General features: G+C 44.8%; 1 protein-coding gene across 1 annotated transcript in view; it reads left to right on the forward strand.

Moving 5' to 3' along the window:
- The window catches only part of LOC311040606 (receptor tyrosine-protein kinase erbB-4-like), a gene marked incomplete at its 3' end in the record, with an annotated part of 466,936 nt that overhangs the window by 338,839 nt on the left and 108,721 nt on the right, over positions 1-19,376 (forward strand). Inside the window, exons 13-14 of the mRNA XM_084050936.1 lie at positions 4,610-4,742; positions 17,171-17,267. Coding sequence (XP_083907062.1) covers positions 4,610-4,742; positions 17,171-17,267 — 230 coding nt within the window. The remainder of the gene's footprint in view (positions 1-4,609; positions 4,743-17,170; positions 17,268-19,376) is intronic.

Raw genomic sequence — 19,376 nt, forward strand, 5'->3', positions numbered from 1 at the left:
CGTGAAACAAGAATCAAGGATGCAATTTGCACACAGATCAACATGGCAAGTAAACACATTCTAAACAGACACATGATCACCGGAACTGCAATTCACATCCTCTCTCCCCGAGCACTCACCTCAATTATCGTGACCTGACCGAATCCTTCGCTGTCATCATCTTCTGCAAAACAAACACACACACACACACACACACACACACACACACACACACACACACACACACACACACACACCCCGATAGGAGGGCGAGTCAAACACCTATTTAAACACACCTACTCTCTTATTTTCTGTCCCATTTGCAAAATCCAATATTTTCCACACCCGTGGATGTTATAGCCTTTGCACTATAAGTGCACACACACACACACACATTCACGTGCACACGCATGTGCATTCCCGTGGCGCACACACACACACGGAGGTATGCGTGCACAAACACACACACACACTCACACATGCCGGCACACCTTACTTCACACATACTCAGAGTAATCAAACACCTATTAGCACTCTAGATTCTCTTATTTTCTCTCACATTAGAACTCCAATTTTCTCCAAACTGCAGAATGCCCTTTTGTGTACCAGCCTCTCCTGCCTCGCAATACACACCCAATTACACACGCACGTCTCTCTCACATACACACACATACACGCACGCCAGCAAGCTCACACACACACACACACACACACACACACACACACACATTTCCAAGACGACTGTATCATTGGTACCCCACGCCTCGTGGTCACAGAAGTCCTTACTCTGCTCCCCGCTAACAAAGTGCTTATCAAACGTTTTTGGGGGATAGTGTGGAAATTACCCATCCTGTGCTGTGTTGGGCTTTCTTTCTTTCCTTCTTTCTTTCTTTAGTTTGTTCTTTCTTTCTTTCTTTCTTCCTTTGCCTTTCTTTTGTAGAGGGGGGACTGAGCTTGGCAGGGTCTCCTCAGCAGCCTTAATGGGCGATGGGGCTCCTGATGGAATGATGGATAGCCTTCGCGGCTTAGCTTAGGTACACCGGCAACCACTGACCAATGATGGTCGAGAGAGAGAGAGAGGGAGAGAGAGAGAGAGGGAGAGGGGGACGGACGGACGGGGAGACAGACAGACGGGGAGACAGACAGACAGACAAACGGGGAGACAGACAGACAGACAGACAAACGGGGAGACAGACAGACAGACAGACGGGGAGACAGACAGACAGACAAACGGGGAGACAGACAGACAGACAAACGGGGAGACAGACAGACAGACGGGGAGACAGACAGACAGACAAACGGGGAGACAGACAGACAGACAGACGGGGAGACAGACGGAGAGAGAGACGGGGAGACAGACAGACAGACAGACAGACAGACGGGGAGACAGACAGACAGACAAACGGGGAGACAGACAGACAGACAGACGGGGAGACAGACGGAGAGAGAGACGGGGAGACAGACAGACAGACAGACAGACGGGGAGACAGACAGACAGACAGACAGACGGGGAGACAGACAGACAGACAAACGGGGATACAGACAGACAGACAAACGGGGAGACAGACAGACAGACAGACAGACAGACAGACAGACAGACAGACAGACGGGGAGAGAGACGGGGAGACAGACACACGGGGGGAGGGAGAGAGAAGTCTAATTTATGCGCCCAACACCGCCCTGCGACTAAGTATAAATGGAGCTAGAGGAGAGAGAGAGAGAGAGAGAGAGAGAGACGGACAGACAGAGAGAGGCAGTGAGTGAGAGGGAGAGAGAGAGATAACGAGACAGAAAAAGAGACGTTGCGTCGCTGTAGTTTTCCTCGGCGTTGGGTTGCCAGGGCTGTGGTTGATATCATTAGCTCGGTTAATGAGTGCGTTGGGGTCTTAGCGTGTCAGGGAACCGATCGATGCGAGCCCCTTTACACAGGCCTGTTCATTAGGATACTCCCCCTACGGCCGCCCGCCATCGACCGTACCGGGGGGGGGGGGGGAGTCACTCCTGGGGTACAACCAGGTGTCACTCAGCGGGTCAGTCCAGCAAGGGGCCGGTTAACCCATTTAGACCGGTGGGAACGCATCAGAGTAACCGCTTTATCCATTATTTTCTTTGGCTATTCAAAAATAGCAGATCTACAAGCTCATAGCGCGGCACCGATCTGCTATTTGTTTTCCAGGGGGTCCCTGGAACAACATAAAGGGTTTTAAAGGGTTAAAAGGAAGGGGTCCGAGGGGGGGAGGTGGGGGGGAAAGCATCGATCGGCATGCTAAAGTCTGCATGGGAGAATGGAGGCTTTGGGTTTGAACCCCCCGCAGTCATGAGGCACCGGGAAATGCTGATGTACTCTAACACACACGCACAGTCAGGCATGCAGATGAAAACACACATACACACGCATGCATGCACACGCACACAAACGAACACACACACACACACACACACACACACACACACACACACACACACACACACACACACACACACACACACACATTCGCATATACACATACTGTACAGTAGAATGTACACAGACACATGCACTCAAAGAAAAACATCCGCAGGAAAAAAGTTACGTGCTGTGTACACTCACACACATGCGCACACGCGCGTGTGCGCGCACACACACACACAGACACACACACACACACAATACATCGCACGCATTCACACCAACTTCCAACCTGTGTGTGAATGAGCTTGTTCATAACACCTTGTTATCACATCGTTTCCATTTTCTCAGCCTGTGTTATTAGACATCCCGCTCTCTTTTATGTACTGGCTATTATACCCATAATAGCTGTGCGCGTCTGTAAGTGCGCGTGGCACGCGCACGTGTGTGTGTGTGTGTACTTGTATTACTATATTCAGGGGTGCACATAACTGGTGCGCAGGTGCGCATGCGCACCCAAAATAAAAAATGCGCACCACATCAGGCGACGCGAGGTGCTTTTGCGCACCAACAGCTGGGACAGGAATTTCCAAGCTTTTATTTTTTAGCAAAACTAAAAAATAAAAGCCTGGAGATCGAGGCTAGGAATGTACTTCCTGAAGCCACACTCACACAATCACTCTAAAGCACCCGTCGGCCCCATGTACAGCCATTAGGCACAGGGGTAGAGATATGACTCGCGTCGCCTCGCATCGCCTCGCATTGCCTCGCTGCGTGCACGCAGCCAGCAGCGGCTGTTAGAGGCACTCGTCACCGATGATGAACGCACCGTAATGGTGCAAAATATGCCGTGAACGTCCCAATCTGGCGGATAAAATCTGCGCAGCAGCACAGGGCACCAACCTTGGGGGCTTTATCTAACAGCGTGAGAAAAAAAAATCGGCGAAAATCGGCGGAATTTAGAAGCACAGCGTCCTTTTTTTGTCGCCCCCCCCCCGTTGACAAAACTGTCCGGTGGGCACCGTGCTGAACCCCCCCCCCCCCCCCGTTGACAAAACTGTCCGGGCTGAACCCCCCCCCCGTTGACAAAACGGGACGGGCGCCATGCGCACCAAGTCACATGTCCAGGTGCTCTTCTGCGTACCAGACCTAAAAAGTTATGTGCACCCCTGACTATATAGTAGAATGTGATAAACAGACATTGTGACATTCTCTTGTGGTTCTCACAAGAGAAATGGTTTTATGTGTAAAAAATGGTTTGCGGAGTTAGGTTTACGATTGGGAAAAGGTTTAGGTTGGCGTTAGGATTAGGAATAGACATTTAGAGTGTAGGTTTGAGGTTGGAGTTATGCCTGAGTTATATAGTTGGGTGTCGCGCACCGAAAAGAGCCGATATACAAGCTCACAAAGTGTCGCAGCACGACTCCTTGCGAGCTTGTAGATCAGCTATTTTCGGGGGGTTGGGGTTACAAATGGCATTCATAAAATGACTGTTCTGAAATAGCAGATCTACAAGCTCATGGCGCGGCACTCAGTGCCGCGCTATGATATCTGCTATTTCAGAACAGTAATGGTGTGTGTGTGTGTGTGAGTGTTGTCCCTGAAGGATAGAGAAATGAGTCAATTCTGCAAAGAAGCATTCTGCTCCTCTTTACTGGGCTTACTTAAAGGCCAGGGTTTAACGTTGGGATTACGATTAGGATTAGTCAATTAAAATGGAAGATTAAGGTTCAGGTTGGTTTTACTGTATTTATCAGCTTTTTAGACTTTCTATTAGTGTAAATCAATGAAAAATGCTGTGCATGATGCGTGGGTTGAAGCAAGCGTGCATGTGCCCCAAATTGATATATATATTTGGGGCAAAAGTAGTTAATGTAGCATTATCATTTTAACCACTTTATCCATCTATATGTTGGCTATATTACCAGCATATGTGGTATGCGGCTGGACCGCTAGGCCAGCGGGCGCCCCACAATTTTTGATTATTGTTTTTACAAATCTTGAAAGTATTGGATTTTTTTTAATAATTGTGTCATTTTTTTTAACACAAATCTCTTCTGGGGAGGTCCCTGGCACAAAATGCTTTCAGATGGGGGTCCATGGCCAAATACATTAATGTACATACTTTACGTTAATTTGGGTGTCCTTGACATGAAAAAGCTTTAGAACCACTGCTTTATAGTTACACCACTGGCATGGGGCGTATGTATGAAACCATTTATTGTGCATTTCTCTCCACAGTGCAACAGAGCATGGTGTGTGACCAGATGTGTTCCGACGCTGGGTGTTGGGGTCCGGGGCCGGACCAGTGCCTCTCCTGTCGATACTTCAGCAGGGGCCGCACCTGTGTCGAGTCCTGCTACCTCTTTGATGGGTAAGCCTGTCCACTTCAACATCCACTAGTACTACACATCTAACCTCTCAGCAGACTCTGTCGGCACCACTGCCTTAAACACGTAGTGTTGCTGTTAGTAGGAATAAACACAGACGCATCCGGGAGGAAGTGGACTAAGAAAGGGGAGGAGCCAAACCGAGTTCCTGTTTGTACACAAAAAAACAAATGGGTTCCCAGATTGACTCAAATCTGTTACATTACATCACAGCAACTATATCATACAATAATCACACTATAAATCAGGGGTATTCAACTAGAATAGGCAGTCGGCCACAATTGTAAAAAGTGACTTAAAGTCGGGGGGCCACAAGACGGTGACAACAAAAATGAACAAAATGTTCATGGTTAACCGTTTGACCGTTTGTTGTCTGCTATATTTGACACAATAATGGACATATGTCAAATAAATTATGGTAACTTATTAGGGCCTGCTTCATACTGCATTTTTGCATTTGATGGGATAATTACTGTGCCAGTCCTTTATCAGAGATGCTCGTAGGCCTGCGTCCTGCGTCTCTGACGCACCATATTGCGAAAGGACGCATTCATGACACCGCAGTTGCGTCCATGGGACGCACTAGAGTTTTCACCAACAACACAGAAAAATTTAAAAATAATTCGCGGTAAAATTAGTAGTGCACGATAAGTATCAGCCCGATAATTATTAGTCTGATATCAGGATGTATGACATCATCCCGATAAAACCGATAACATTAATAATAGCTCCGATAATATTTGTCAGCTGTGATCTGCATGGAGCCATGGACTCTCGGTTAGACACCGTGTGTGGAGAAGTATAACTCTCCGGTTAGACACCGTTGTACTAGAGAAGTATAACTCGGTTAGACGTTGTGTGGAGACTCTCGCACAGCAGCAGCACAGCCCCTCCCCTCCCCACACAGAGAGAGAGAGAGACGGCATGAGGAGCTGGTTGAGACCTGGTCTTAAACGTGTTAAAACGTCTTGGATAGACCACTGTCTGGAATAATAACTGATCATCATACATACAGGTCTACTACTAACCTTTGTTGCTATTGTCATCTTAAATTGACCAGCCAAAGTAAAATCCCCGATTTTAGAGTGTTCTCCAACTTGCTTGGACATCAGAGTGATGTGGTGGATTAATGTTGCCAATCAGCTGTGTAACATTAGCAGGTTAACGATGGCTCGTTGAGCCTATGCATTTGACCCTGATTTGACCACAAAGGCAAACAAAAGCACTAATTAATGGCAGCTGTAAGTAACCGGTTGTCTATCGTCTGTGTCTTGTGTATGTTTAATAGCCAACTGAATGTTTTCTGTAGCCTAGAGATATCATATCAATTAATTCCCTGAAGAGGGTAGACCCTCTCCCTCATGCTAAACTTAAAGTGACTTATAAGGTTCCACTTCTCCTCAAAAAGACAACTTTATTTTCCTTTCTCAATGACAAGCTTAATATTATTATTGCATGTTGGCTATGTGCAATAACTGCAAGCCAATGTTCATAGGCATTGTCAGTATTTGTCTTCATTATTTCTTGAATTCCTATTTCTTTAGTTGCCAATAATTCCACTGTAAGCCAGTGTTTTCAGTCTTTTATTGCTACACAATAAATAGTAAAAATAAATTCTACATTCATAAATAATACAAAATAAAATAATAATAACGATTAAAAGGTTATATGATTAAATGTATTCTATTGGTCAAAGGTATGTTAAATCCACCTGTTGTCCACTACTAGTATTTCTTACCATAAGGTGTGCTAATACTACAGATTCATAAAAAAAATATATTTATGATTTTTTAATATATGTATATATATCGGTATCGGTCTTGAAAAGCAGGAACGGGTCCGCACTGAACCCCCCCCCCCCCCCCCCCCCACCCCCGTTGACAAAACCGGGTCCAAGCACCGGGCACCATGTAGGGTGTGAATTTGTGGGACTCATAAAATGTCCCTGGGACCCATCTAAAAGACCACCCTTGCATCCCAGGACCCATTACATTGAAAACCTAGCAACATCACTGCTTTATAGTGCACAGTCTATGATTTTGATATTGAGAAAACACGAAGGAGATATTTCAGTGTGTTCTGTGCACGGGTCCCTGGCATGGAAGCATCTTTGTGAGAAGAGTATTGGCAGGCTGGCAAGGTGAAAGTGTTTGCATGTTCACCGGGTTTGAAATGTTAAACGTTTTTGAGCACCCGGATGATAAGAGCCCATCAGGCTCTTATCTGAACCATCAGTTGAGAGTTAGACCATCATTCAGCCCAGGATGCTATTAAGGACGAATGAAGTGGACGAAGATGGCGGTAATGGATGCAGTAGAATTCTTTCATTGGTGTAATGGACAACATCCACACAAAACTCAGAAATAGCTACAAATGGTTGGCATGTAATGGAGGAACTGCACAAAACTCACCTGCTGTGCTCTTTTATGTAGAGCTACTTGAGAAGTGAGAAGTAGTAGCTGTAGTAGAAGCTTCTTTGTACTACAAAAATGTCTTTATACTTTTACTTTTGATAATTACTCTTATACTTTTGATACCCAAATACATTTGAACACCAGATACATTTCTTAAGCACATATAATGTGAGCTACTTTAACACTTTGACCCACGTTATTTTCCTTATGGGTGACTTTAACTTTTACTGATGTAAACATATATTTCAAGTAGTACTTTAACTCAAGAATGGCTTTCAAGTACTTTATACACGACTGTTTAATTCCCCATGTTTAATGTGTAAGGCAGAATTGGGGGGGGGGGGGGGGAATATTAACCCTTTAACTAACTACATTTCTCAATGGTTTTCCGGTTAAACGGTTAATAGGAACAATCTGTTCATTTTTATTGCCACTCTTCTTGTGGCCCCCGACTTCAAGTCCCCTGCCTAATCTAGTTACCCAAGACATGCTACAACATCACGCGGCACAGCAGACCTACAGTACATTAGGAAATGCATACCGCCCAGAGTATCTCCTTTACTCACCAACATTACATTTACCTGCATTTGGGTTCTTGCAGCAGTGTCTTGACTGCAAATGAAAAAAATGAAAATGAAAAAACATTCAAAATGGTCATCCTGTATAACCAACCATCCAATAATATAACTATATAGATGTATTTTAAAGATAATATAACTAACATGCCTTTGGTGGTTGTATTTGGTCTCCCTTCCCTTCTATTGAGAACTTTAGATCCTGTGGTAGGGTTTGGTACTGCCCGAAGGTCAAAATATAACTTCTCCACTGAGCAAGCAGGCAGGCTTGGTATTGGCTCAGTGCTAAATATTTCAGCACTTCAGCACCGGATTTGAACCCGTTTCCTGTCCAAGTGCTGACATTTTTACCATTGAGCTAATAGAGCCTGCCTGCTTGCTCAGGGGATACATTGAATCTTGACCATAAGGTAAAACATTCTGTCAGATCCTGTCTAGGTGAGACATGACCTTTGACACAAGTTTCTCAATAGAAGAGCAGGGAGACGAAATACAACCACCCCAATTGTATAAGTTATATTGTATTAACATACTCTACCATTCAGATTGGACAAAATTACATTTTATTCATAAAAAAATGCATTCATAAAGAAAAGTTACATTGTGGCGCTTGTGTCTAGGACCATGTCCTAGACACAAGTTGCAGGGGTCAAACTTTCCAAATTGAGTTTCATTAGGCTATGAAACAGCCATTTTTAAATGATTCTGTCATAGGGATCCTGATATGAAAGGACAAGTTTGTTTCAATTAAATCTGCATAGTGGGGATTTTGTAACATGTTGTTTATAATATTCACTCATACTGTATATGATTAGCATTATAAACATTTCAAGTGAATTGAATTATAGTTCAATTAAACTACCCCTCATTTATCTGGGGACCATCTGGGCCCCCCTGAAGGACCACCACCATGGTGCTAGTACAACACATAATGAGGAGAAATCAGTTGTTTGTTGTCAACAATCCTTTACTCAAAGATCTTCAAAATGGCATCAATGAAGGTTGTCACCAAACAAACAGAAGACATTGTTGTCTGAGTAATGATAATAACAATATAATTTGCATTATTTGTGTAGCGCTTTTCTAAGTAGTCAAAGTCGCTTTACAAGCAAGAAAAAGTGCTCCTCGGAGCACAGGCCTCCGCCAGGCCAGGTAAGTTATTGTGGGCCAGCAATGTTCGGAATTCAGTCTTGGGAAAAAAAAGTGTTTTGCAAAAATCGGCCTCCTGGTGGCGCTATAATGGGCCAATGTGAAAAGTGTGGCATTTCATCCTTGGCCTAGTGGGAATGTGCGTACAAAGTTTCACAGCAATCGGTTGCATTTGGTTACCAACTCTCCATCATTTAGCTGGGGACCACCTGGAACCCCCTCAAGGACCACTGGTGGTCCCCGGACCACTGGTTGAAAACCACTGACTTAGCAGAAAGGCACTATATAAATGCCATTTATGTACCCAGATACAGGTTGGCTAGTCACCCCAGCCTCTCAGTTCATTAGTTCCCTATACAAGCTAATTCAAATGTGTAGGCTCTCCATTCATTACCGCTTCCTTCAATTCTCATACCACACTTAAGCATGGCAGCCTATTTAAGTAAGTACTGTAAGTAAGTAAGCCTTGCCGGACCATGTGGCCCATAGGGCAGGAGCCTATCTCCTGTTTCTGTAGAGTGAGGCGGCTGCATGTACAAAATCCATTCCCCAGCCATGATGTACAAGTACTTCCCCCTGGACATGACGCTAGCATGTCGCAGGGACCCCCGATCCAACCCCTGCCTGCTTGAGTGCCAAGCAGGCAGCCATTGAGTCCCATTTTTAACGGTCTTTGTTATGACCCGCCCGGGGATTCGAACCCTGACCTCTCAATCGCAGGGCGGACACTCTTAACCACAAAGGCCACTGAGCTTGAGGTTCTATTGAAGTAAGACGGGTGTTTATTTACCGCGCCGAACAAGGAAGTTGACCGACATTCATCATTACACGCGCCAAACACTGTTGGTTCCTTGTTCTGAAGGTGTATATAATTGCATTCAGGTGGTTGCTTCATGCCAGGGGAGAGCTATACTGTACATGAAAAAGCCCGCCGCGAATTCTCTTGGGGCGGGTGTAGTATATTAGGGCTGTCAAAAAAAATCGATTCATGAATAAATCGCGATTCTTAATGCCACGATTTTAAAAATCGATTCAAAATATTAAAATCGATTTTTTTTTTTTTTTAAATATTTTTTTTTTTTTTTTTTTTTTTTAATTTTTTTTTTTTTTTTTATAAAATCGCAATAAATCGCAGAATCGAATATCAATTAATCGCAGAATCGCAATTTTAATCGAATCGGCACCCTAGAAAATCGCAATAAATCGCAGAATCGCAATTTTAATCGAATCGGCACCCTAGAAAATCGCAATAAATCGCAGAATCGAATCGAATATCAATTAATCGCAGAATCGCAATTTTAATCGAATCGGCACCCTAGGAATCGATTTTGAATCGAATCGTGAGGTAAGTGAATCGTGACACCCCTATAGTATATGGCTTTGTAGTCCCTGGTTCCATCGCCTCCCCAATGGTACTCACGAAACAAACGCTCGGTGACGCCGTGAATGACAATGTCGACGCGCTGAAAAACAGGACCGCTCCTGTGGCATCTGCCTGGGAGATAAATACATCTTCCACAGGTCTGTGCTGTTTTATTATTTTGTGTGTGTGTGTGTGTGTGTTTTTTTTTTCTTTCCCCCTAAGGGAGGGGGGGAAGTAGTATGGGGGAGAGAGAGAGAGAATGTGAGATGGAGGGTTCGTTCGAGAGCGAGCAACAGCAAACCCTCGGTCATGTTGACTCGTTTTTCCGTTGGTCCTCCTTCCCCCAGCGTTGGTTTGGTTTGTGGGGAGCGCGGGGGGCTTTGAAGTTTTGCCGGGGGTGGGGGGGGGGGGGTGGAGGGGAGTGCTCGCAGCGGAGGCCTTTGAAGACGACGAGCGGGGGGAAAGCGAGCACGTGGCCGGCACAAGGCTGCTCGCTCTAGCACCACCGGCGTGCGCGTGGTAAACACAGTCAGTCCAACAGCACTGCGTGCTACAAGCTCAAAACGCGTCGCATTGCGACACGTTTTGAGCTTGTAGATCAAAGGCATTCATTTACAAAAAAAGAGAAGAAAAATACATGGACACTTATGTTTCTATAATAGTCACCACAGCACAAAAAAATAAAATAAAACGTGTTTGTACAAGAACATGTTTCACAGTGGCGATGCAGGCATACCGTTCTTTTGTTCTTTTGCGCCCGCCAGGGCTTGCCGCACACAGACAGGGATCGGACCTTGTACGCCCCCTGGTGGTTACTGGGATGGTCTGTCATAAACACCTGCCCAGCATCAGAAAATTGCAGATCGACAAAGTCCTGTATAGAGTAGAAGTTTAAAGTATCGCAAAATGCACTTACCTGCCGCTAGCATACGAAATGCATCAGGAAGGGTTTCCCTTGAAAGTGTTTATTTTTTAATGCCGGGCCGCGTGTGTGTGTGTGTGTCTCCCCGCCATTGTCCCCTGTTTTGGATTAAAAGGTCCGCCCGTGTACTGTATGTGAGGTCGCGGCGGCGTGACCGTTGATATTTGCCTTTGACCTCCAGCCCATTGTGCAGCATCGTGACAATCCCCGCCCGAGCGCCTCATTATGTATGTTTCCAGGTTAATGGTTTTTAAACCTTTCGGATCGCCCGAGCGCGCCCTTATTGTACGTCTCCATTCTTTAATGAGGGACGGAGCTAATTCCCTCCAGTTCCCCCCCACTGTCTGCTGAATAAAAGAAAAGGAATAAAGAAAAGAAAGGGGGGGAGATTAGGCGTGCGTTTGAAAGTGTTTAAGCCATTGAGACCGGGAACGCATCTGTGTCATTTATTTTTCATTTTTTGTCATGTCTTGGAATATATATATTTTTTAAAGTGAACATTTGTAACTAAAATGTTTTGCTTCAGGGGATTCTAAAAATGTCTTCTAAATCCTAAAAGTTTTTTTGAAAATTGTATTTGGTCGTGGACCCCCATCTCAAAATATTTAGTTCCAGGGACCCCCCAGAAGTTGTAACAGAGTTAAAAAAACTCACTTTGAAAAATACGTAAGATTTTCAATTTTTTTCACAATTTTTCAAAGAAATTGCAAATCTACAAGCTCATAGCGCGGCACTCGGTGCCGCGCTATGAGCTTGTATATCTGCTATTTTCGAATAGCCCAAAGAAATCTTAAAAATGACACACAACTGCGTTCCCGGTCTAAATGGGTTAATTAAAAAGTTGCTCTTGTGGGTTGGCCCGATTTTAAACGCGGGTGGGAGGAGGGCTTGAACGGCGCGCGGCCCCTGCTTAAATTCCTTGCTAAAATAGGCCTAATCCCCCATCAGTCCAACCCCGGAGGACCGGCGTATACGGGCGCACACGGCCCGGCCGTGAAGGGAGCCAATCAGGAAGAACCGTCTGTGTGCGGAATGGAAATGACCCCGGAGACCGCCGCAGTCCAAGGTCTTTGTCTCTATACCGAGCTTTCCTCCATATATTATTGTAATTATATATATATATATATATATATGTTGTTGCTGTCACGAAGAAACCTTGTATCTCCATATGTATCAATACTGCAATGTAGAAGTACTGTTACAAGTAAAAGTCCGGAATTAAACATTTACTTGAGTAAAAGTACAAAGGTATTGGCATCAAAATGTTCTTAAAGTACCAAAAGTAAAAGTACTAAAATGTTTGAAAGTAGCAGATCTACAAGCTCACAACGCGTCGCATCGCGACGCGTTGTGAGCTTGTAGATCAGCTACTTTCAAATATCCTAGGTATACAATAGGGCTAAAGTGGTTAATAATGTATGTTTTATAATGTAATACATGTATATCTCCAAAGTAAGTAGTAACTAAAGTTTTCAAATAATTGTAGTGGAGTAAAAGTAAAACATTTGCCTCTGAGATGCAGTGGAGTAGAAGTAGAAGTACAGAGAATTGGATATACATAAGTATATAAGTAAAACATACCTCAAAATTGTACGTAAGTAAATGAGTAAGTGTGCTTAGTTACTTTACACCACTGGTCTGAGGGTATTATAGAGATCAAGAGCTTGTGACCAAAATAGTAACTACATTGGATCCATTGGAATGCAGGTTCTGAAAACTAACGGTTTTGGACAGGCTACCTGACAGCGTCAATATATTATATATTTCTATTTTATTTCCCCCTCGTGCAACACGAGGGATATTTCTCCAGCACCCCCACCTGCGCGTCTCTCCAAAGGATTCCCCTGGACAGCACTCCTCCCCGAAGAGAAATCTCATTTATTTTGGAACAAGCGAAAAAGAAAGGAGAAGAGAGGTGGGGGCATGCAGGGAGTTTAAAAGGATAGCAACGACAACGTTCTCTGTGGGGTTTGTTGGAGGTACCGTGGGGTTCCTCTCCATCGATCTGAAATGTTATTTATAAAAGGGCACCCTGAGAGGTATTTTTGGATGAATATACAATATGTCTGAGATCCCCTACTGGGAGCAGTAATAGCCAATAACTGATATACCCTCCCAAAAAAAAAGCCAGCGACATAAAAGTAGTGAAATTGGGATCTTTTTTTCTTGCGATGTTGGTCCTTTGATTCCAATTTCATCTGCGATACCCTTTTAATGTGACACAGTTGGAAACCGAGAACCAAAATCTGTTTTTTTTTGGTACAGCTTTTTACAACTTTTACAGCCACAAAGTTTGAGGGCTTTTCTTTCGAGATTCATTACACATCAAACGGCATGAAAATCACACTGAATGATAAGATGTCACATTTTTCAGTACGAGATTGCATGAAAAAAAGAAAATGCTCCAAAGGAAAGCGTTCTTGAACGCACCCTAGCGGGCGCCACCACGCGTGCACGTACACGCACAGTGTAGCTCAGCGGTTCTCAAAGTGGGGTCCGGGGACCCCCAGTGGGGTCCTTCAGGGGGTTCCAGGGGGTCCCCAGCAAAATGTGTTGATATAGCACCAAAATCAGTTTAACCACGTTAACCCAATTCATACTGTGGCTATTTGAAAATAGCAGATCTACAAGCTCATAACACGTCACGATGGTGTGTATAATAGATAGGCTCTACAGTATAGCCTACTTGGATGGTTCCTTTTCTGCCCCTTACACCAAATCTCTGCGCCAAAAATAGCCAAATTAGAACCTCTGTGAGCTTGTAGATCTGCTATTTTCTCCGAACGTTCACCCCCGGAATAGGGATGCCACAGTTCATGCGATTGACCGCTTACACTTTCTTTCATTGTGAGAAAGTGTAACAGGGCGCGTGTGTGTGTGTATGTGTGTATGTGTGTGGGTGTGTGCGCGCGCGCCCGCACGCGCGCGCCAATCGATCTCCCTGATGTGAAAAGTGTTTTTGATGGGCGGCGGTTGTTATTGACGACCGCCGGAGACGTGCACTTCAAAGGCGAGGATGAGGTGCTGATGCGGACACAAACAACACAAAAATCTGTCGATGGGACGGGCACACACACACACACACACACACACACACACACACACACACACACACACACACAGTCTCAGGAACATGCAGTGGGCCCTCAGGCACGAAGACAGAGAGAAAACAAAAACCTATGTGTTTTTTAGACTTTTTACTTGAGTAAAAGTAGCAATACCGCAATTTAAAAGCACTAAAATAGCCGATCTACTGTACATCACAAAGCATTCTGAGCTTGTACATCTGCTATATGACAAAGTACAACATGGGGCTTAATTGGTTAGAGTATGTTTTGTAATAATAATCTAAAACTACAGAGTAAAGTAAACAATATTTACCTCTGAGATGTGGTGGAGTAGAAGTATGAAGTATTGAAAAGTGAACACACACACACACGTAAAGTAAAAGTACCTCAGAGTTGTACTGAAGTACTTGAGTATATGTACTTTGTTACTTTCCACCACTGCCCATACGTAAAACCATGAAAAACGTCAAAAGAACGGCTCTGACGGCCGAGCGGTTAAGGCACGTACCACATATACAGTAGGCTTTGATGCCTGACAGTGGGTCCGGGGTTCGATTCCCGAGCCGGACTGAACCTTTGCTGCATGTCCCTCTCCTATTCTGTCTTCGCTGTGGACTATCAATGAAGGCAGAGGCGAGTAAACATACAAGCACACGGCCTCGCACACATAGGTTCAATAGGCTTCAGTGGCCTGAGGCGCCGGGCGGCTTCTCACTAAATCTGGTGGTGCCTAAAAACTCCAATATCCAGCCTCCGTTGTTTACCTCCTGTCTATGGAAGAAAACACTGGGCCGGCAGGCATTATATTACACACTAAATCAGGACGTACACACACACACACACACACACACACACACACACACACACACACACACACACACACACACACACACACACACACTGAGCCAGGGAGTTAAGAGTTATATTACAACGTAGATGAAAAAGACCCTTCTTTTTGCCTTCCAAGTTTCAAGGTTCGCCTGCCCTCTGTTTTGACACATTTAAAAAACAATAAAAAAATAGGCCAATCATAATGAGTACTTTTCACGTTTGGTACTTCCAGTATTCCTATACTTTTTGTACTTTCCACATTGTGGTATTGCTACCTTTTCTTAAGTAAACAAATCTGAGTACTTCTTCCCGAATACGCTCGCCCCAAAACACAGTCGCCCCGGGGGAAATCCGACTGTATTTACCTGGTATTCCTAAACGTAACCTCAGTAAACTATGCCTAAACCTAACATTATTCCTGAACTTAACCTCAGTTAAACTATGCCTAACCCTAACCTTATTTCTAACCTTATCCTTAGTAAAACAAATTCAAGAATACAAGAACCGCAACAGCAGCCAACCAGAAATCGCCGTCTTCAGGGGAAATTACACTTACATTTTGTTGTTACAACCGCAATTTTTTCAGGACAAGGACCCCTTAGAGGAGAGACATTTAACTACTTAAACCCTAAATACTTGGTCTGCTCTACACCAAATATCTTCGGCGAAAATAGCAGAGCTTGTAGATCGGCTATTTTTGGTGAATGTTTCCCCAGAAAAGGGATGCTAGGGCTCAAAGTGGTTAATGTAAAAACAGGCTACTAAAAAACTGTAGTAGCTCTGAGGACCCCCAGTTGAAGTTCCATGTCCTACAGTACATGTATAAACATCTTTAAATTCGCACCCTATCCTCTGTTAGCCTGGAAACCAGACGAATCTGCCATTACAAAAATAATTGCCCTCGGCAGATTTGGTCTGGCGCCGCTCAGTTGTGATTGGATTTCACTCCCTCCGAAGTAGTAGTGAGGGACCAATCAGGGCCCAGTATGCAAAAATAGGGGCGGGTTTATCACCAGGGGGCATTTTTTTTAATTTGCAGAGATTCCAGACTAATATCTATGCAGTGATATTAGTCTGGCCATGACAGGCTAATCCTCTGTATATCCACCCAAAAAAAAGCCCTAGGCAACTGCCTAGGTTGCCTAGAAACGCCCCTGCCCCCCCCCATGCCCCCGTCTCTCCTTTCTCGTCTCCAATCCCACCCGTCCTCCTGTAGGGGGTCCCCCTGGTGTTTGCCGGTGATTTGAAAAGCTGTTCATTATTCACAGTGTCTCTCTGGCAGCGTATTGACCGTGCTAAGCCCCTAACTTGATCAAATAGTCTCAGGGTAGTGAGCGGGGGCGCTGTGTGCCTCGCTACGTATATGCCCCCCCCCCCCCCCCTGCTTACAGCCCTGTGTGTGCCAGTTTTACGGGGAGGGAGGGAGGGAGGGAGGGAGGTTCAGGGGAATGTCGCCCGAGGGCTTTGTGAAAGAACTGAGTTCTAAGCCTCTTCTCAGGTTTGCACGTTCACGCTTTTGCGCCCCCCGCAGCACTACCAAATGATGTTTCTGTGAGGCTACTAATCAATATTTCAATGTGACTCTGCTCTCAAATCTATTATACATATTACTTATTGTATACTATTGTGTTCTTTCTCTCAATCTCTCTTGTTTACCCCTGGTATAATATTTTAAACAAAATGTCTTCACCCATTAATATAAGCCCTTGAATGCATCTGTGTCACTTTAGATTTCTTTGGCTATTCAAAAATAGCAGATATACAAGCTCATAGCGCGGCACCGAGTGCCGCGCTATGAGCTTGTAGATCTGCTATTTTTGAAAAATCTTGAAAAAAATGTTTTCAGATATTTTTCAAAAAACTGTTAGGATTTAGAAAAAATAATAATAATAATCGCGAAATTAACCCTTAATGGGTTAATTTCCTGGGCCTCAATCAATCAATCAATCAATCAGTTATCTATCTATCTATCGTGTCTATAATCTAGTCTATGTTTGTATTCAACTAGCCAGCTTCTTGGTCTATCCTCATCTCACCCCCCTCCTCTCTCTCTCTCTCTCTCTCTCTCTCTCTCTCTCTCTCTCCGACAGGGAGGTGCGTGAGTTCTCCAACGGCTCGGTGTGTCTGGAGTGTGACAGCCAGTGTGACAAGATGGACGGCGGCGGTACCACCACGTGCCTCGGCCAGGTGAGAGCCACTTAACTGGCCGTTCTCCTTTACGAGAAGTTTACCACACTTTTTTTATTTTATGGCTGAAACTTTTCCCTCTCCACGTCCTCAGTGCTGCGGGAGAGTTTGTGCGCGTCATAAAAAGACTTCCCGACTTATATGAGGTGTTAAAAGTGAAAAGGGATTTTTTTTCCCCCCACTCCTATTTTTTCCCTCTTCTTGGGCGAGAAATTCAGAAGATATATTAGGTAATCTGTTAGCGAAGGAGAAAGCTAGGTTAATGAGTTTAATGACAAACTGCTCTCAACGCTTCAGGAGGCATGCTTAAGGCGGGCGGGCGTGAGCGCGCACCAAAAACTGCATGCACGAATGGAGTTTTTTTTGTGGTGCGTGCGTGTGTGAGTGCAGTGCACACACACACACACACACACACACACACACACACACACACACACACACACACACACACACACACACACACACACACACACACACACACACACACACACACACAGAGAGAAACAGACGTTTCAACTCACACACACTCGCACAAACAAAAGTTGCTTTCTGACCTTCCATAAAGTCAAGAGTCTCACATCAGGGCCTTTAGCCAAATGTTAGAATTTCCCTTTAAAATGCCACACACACGCACGCGCACACACACTTACAGTGCATGTGCACAAACGCCTATTATGACTTGCCCAGAATAGGGATGCCAGGATTCATGTTGTTCAGGAAGGCGTATTACATAAAACATGTGTGCACGTGCATGCATTTGTATGAAGGTATTCCCAGAGGTCCTTGAGGGGGTTTCAGGTGGTCCCCAGCAAAATGTTGTAATACAGCATAACAATCATTAACTAATAAAAAAATAGCAGATCTACAGTACAACCTCACATTTTGAAAAATGTGTTTGGAAACTTTTGAATAATTCCGATAATTGTTTTTACATAAATCTTCTCTTCTGGGGGTCGCTGGCACAAAACATTTTCAGACGGGGGTCCGTGGCCAAATACATATACATTTGGGGGTCCTTCACTTTGCCTTAGCTGATAGAGAGATGGAGCAGGGACCCCTATCAAAATACACCCTCCCTGGCAGGTATAGGTCTTTAGCGCTGTGTTTAACTTGAGAGACAGCATAATCACAGCTAAGTAGACGGAACAATGTCCACACGTCAGTCACACCTCAGTCAACACTACCACCGACTGCTAAGGTTAATCGTTAAGTTGAGAGCTTTTAATACGTCCATCTTTTTTAGAAGAAGGCCGATGCACGGTGACAGGTGCATAGGACAAAAAGTGCATGTGTTCAGAAGGGGTTCTCTTTTTTTTTCTATAAATGTTTTTATCCCACGATTTTGTAACCCTTTTTCACCCGGTGCCAATTATCTAAGTGATCCTGGGCGCTACACTCCCCCCACCAGCCTAGGGAGCCCAGGGCCGAGCTCATGCCTCCTTCAATGCATGAGAGCCAACTGACCTTCTTGTCACCTTCCCCGGTAGGACGTAGCGCGTGCAAGGAACACGTTATTCCAACCGGTTCCCTTCCCCTCCATCAGGCGCCCCGGCTGTCATGGGGGAGGCGGTATAGCGACCAGGATTACTACATGTTTTTGTGAGGTTATTAACTACCCTAGGAGACACGGGGAGAACAACTCCACACAGAGTAGGCCCTTTCGCCAACCCCACCTAGGGTATGGGCGCTGATGCCGCGGGAGGAGAAGACATGCCCCCAGTGCCCACAGCGTCCCCGGTGGGAATCGAACCCAGGACTTTCCAGCTGTGAGGAGGGGATCTCTGATAATGGCATCAAAGAAAAGGACCAGCACACTGTCTGGAACTTGCAAAAACATTTTGCTCTTTATTCAACGTTTTGGACGTTAGTATCATCAGGACAGACAGTGTGCGGGTCCTTTTCTTTGATGTCATTATCAGAGATCCCCTTCTGAACAAAATACATCCATCGTTGAAAGTTGATACTGTGAGTGGTTTGAACACAGTGTGAGACAAAGGTACAGGGGTACGCGTTTGTTTGACGACATTTTAAAAGCATCTGTCTGTTTCTGGTTTTGCTGATGGCTTTGATGGTGCTCCTGCTATGCCTTCCCCTCTCAGCTTTCCTACA

The sequence above is a fragment of the Gymnoscopelus microlampas genome (assembly GCF_963454915.1).
Source record: "Gymnoscopelus microlampas genome assembly, chromosome: 24".
NCBI classification, from domain to species: domain Eukaryota; kingdom Metazoa; phylum Chordata; class Actinopteri; order Myctophiformes; family Myctophidae; genus Gymnoscopelus; species Gymnoscopelus microlampas.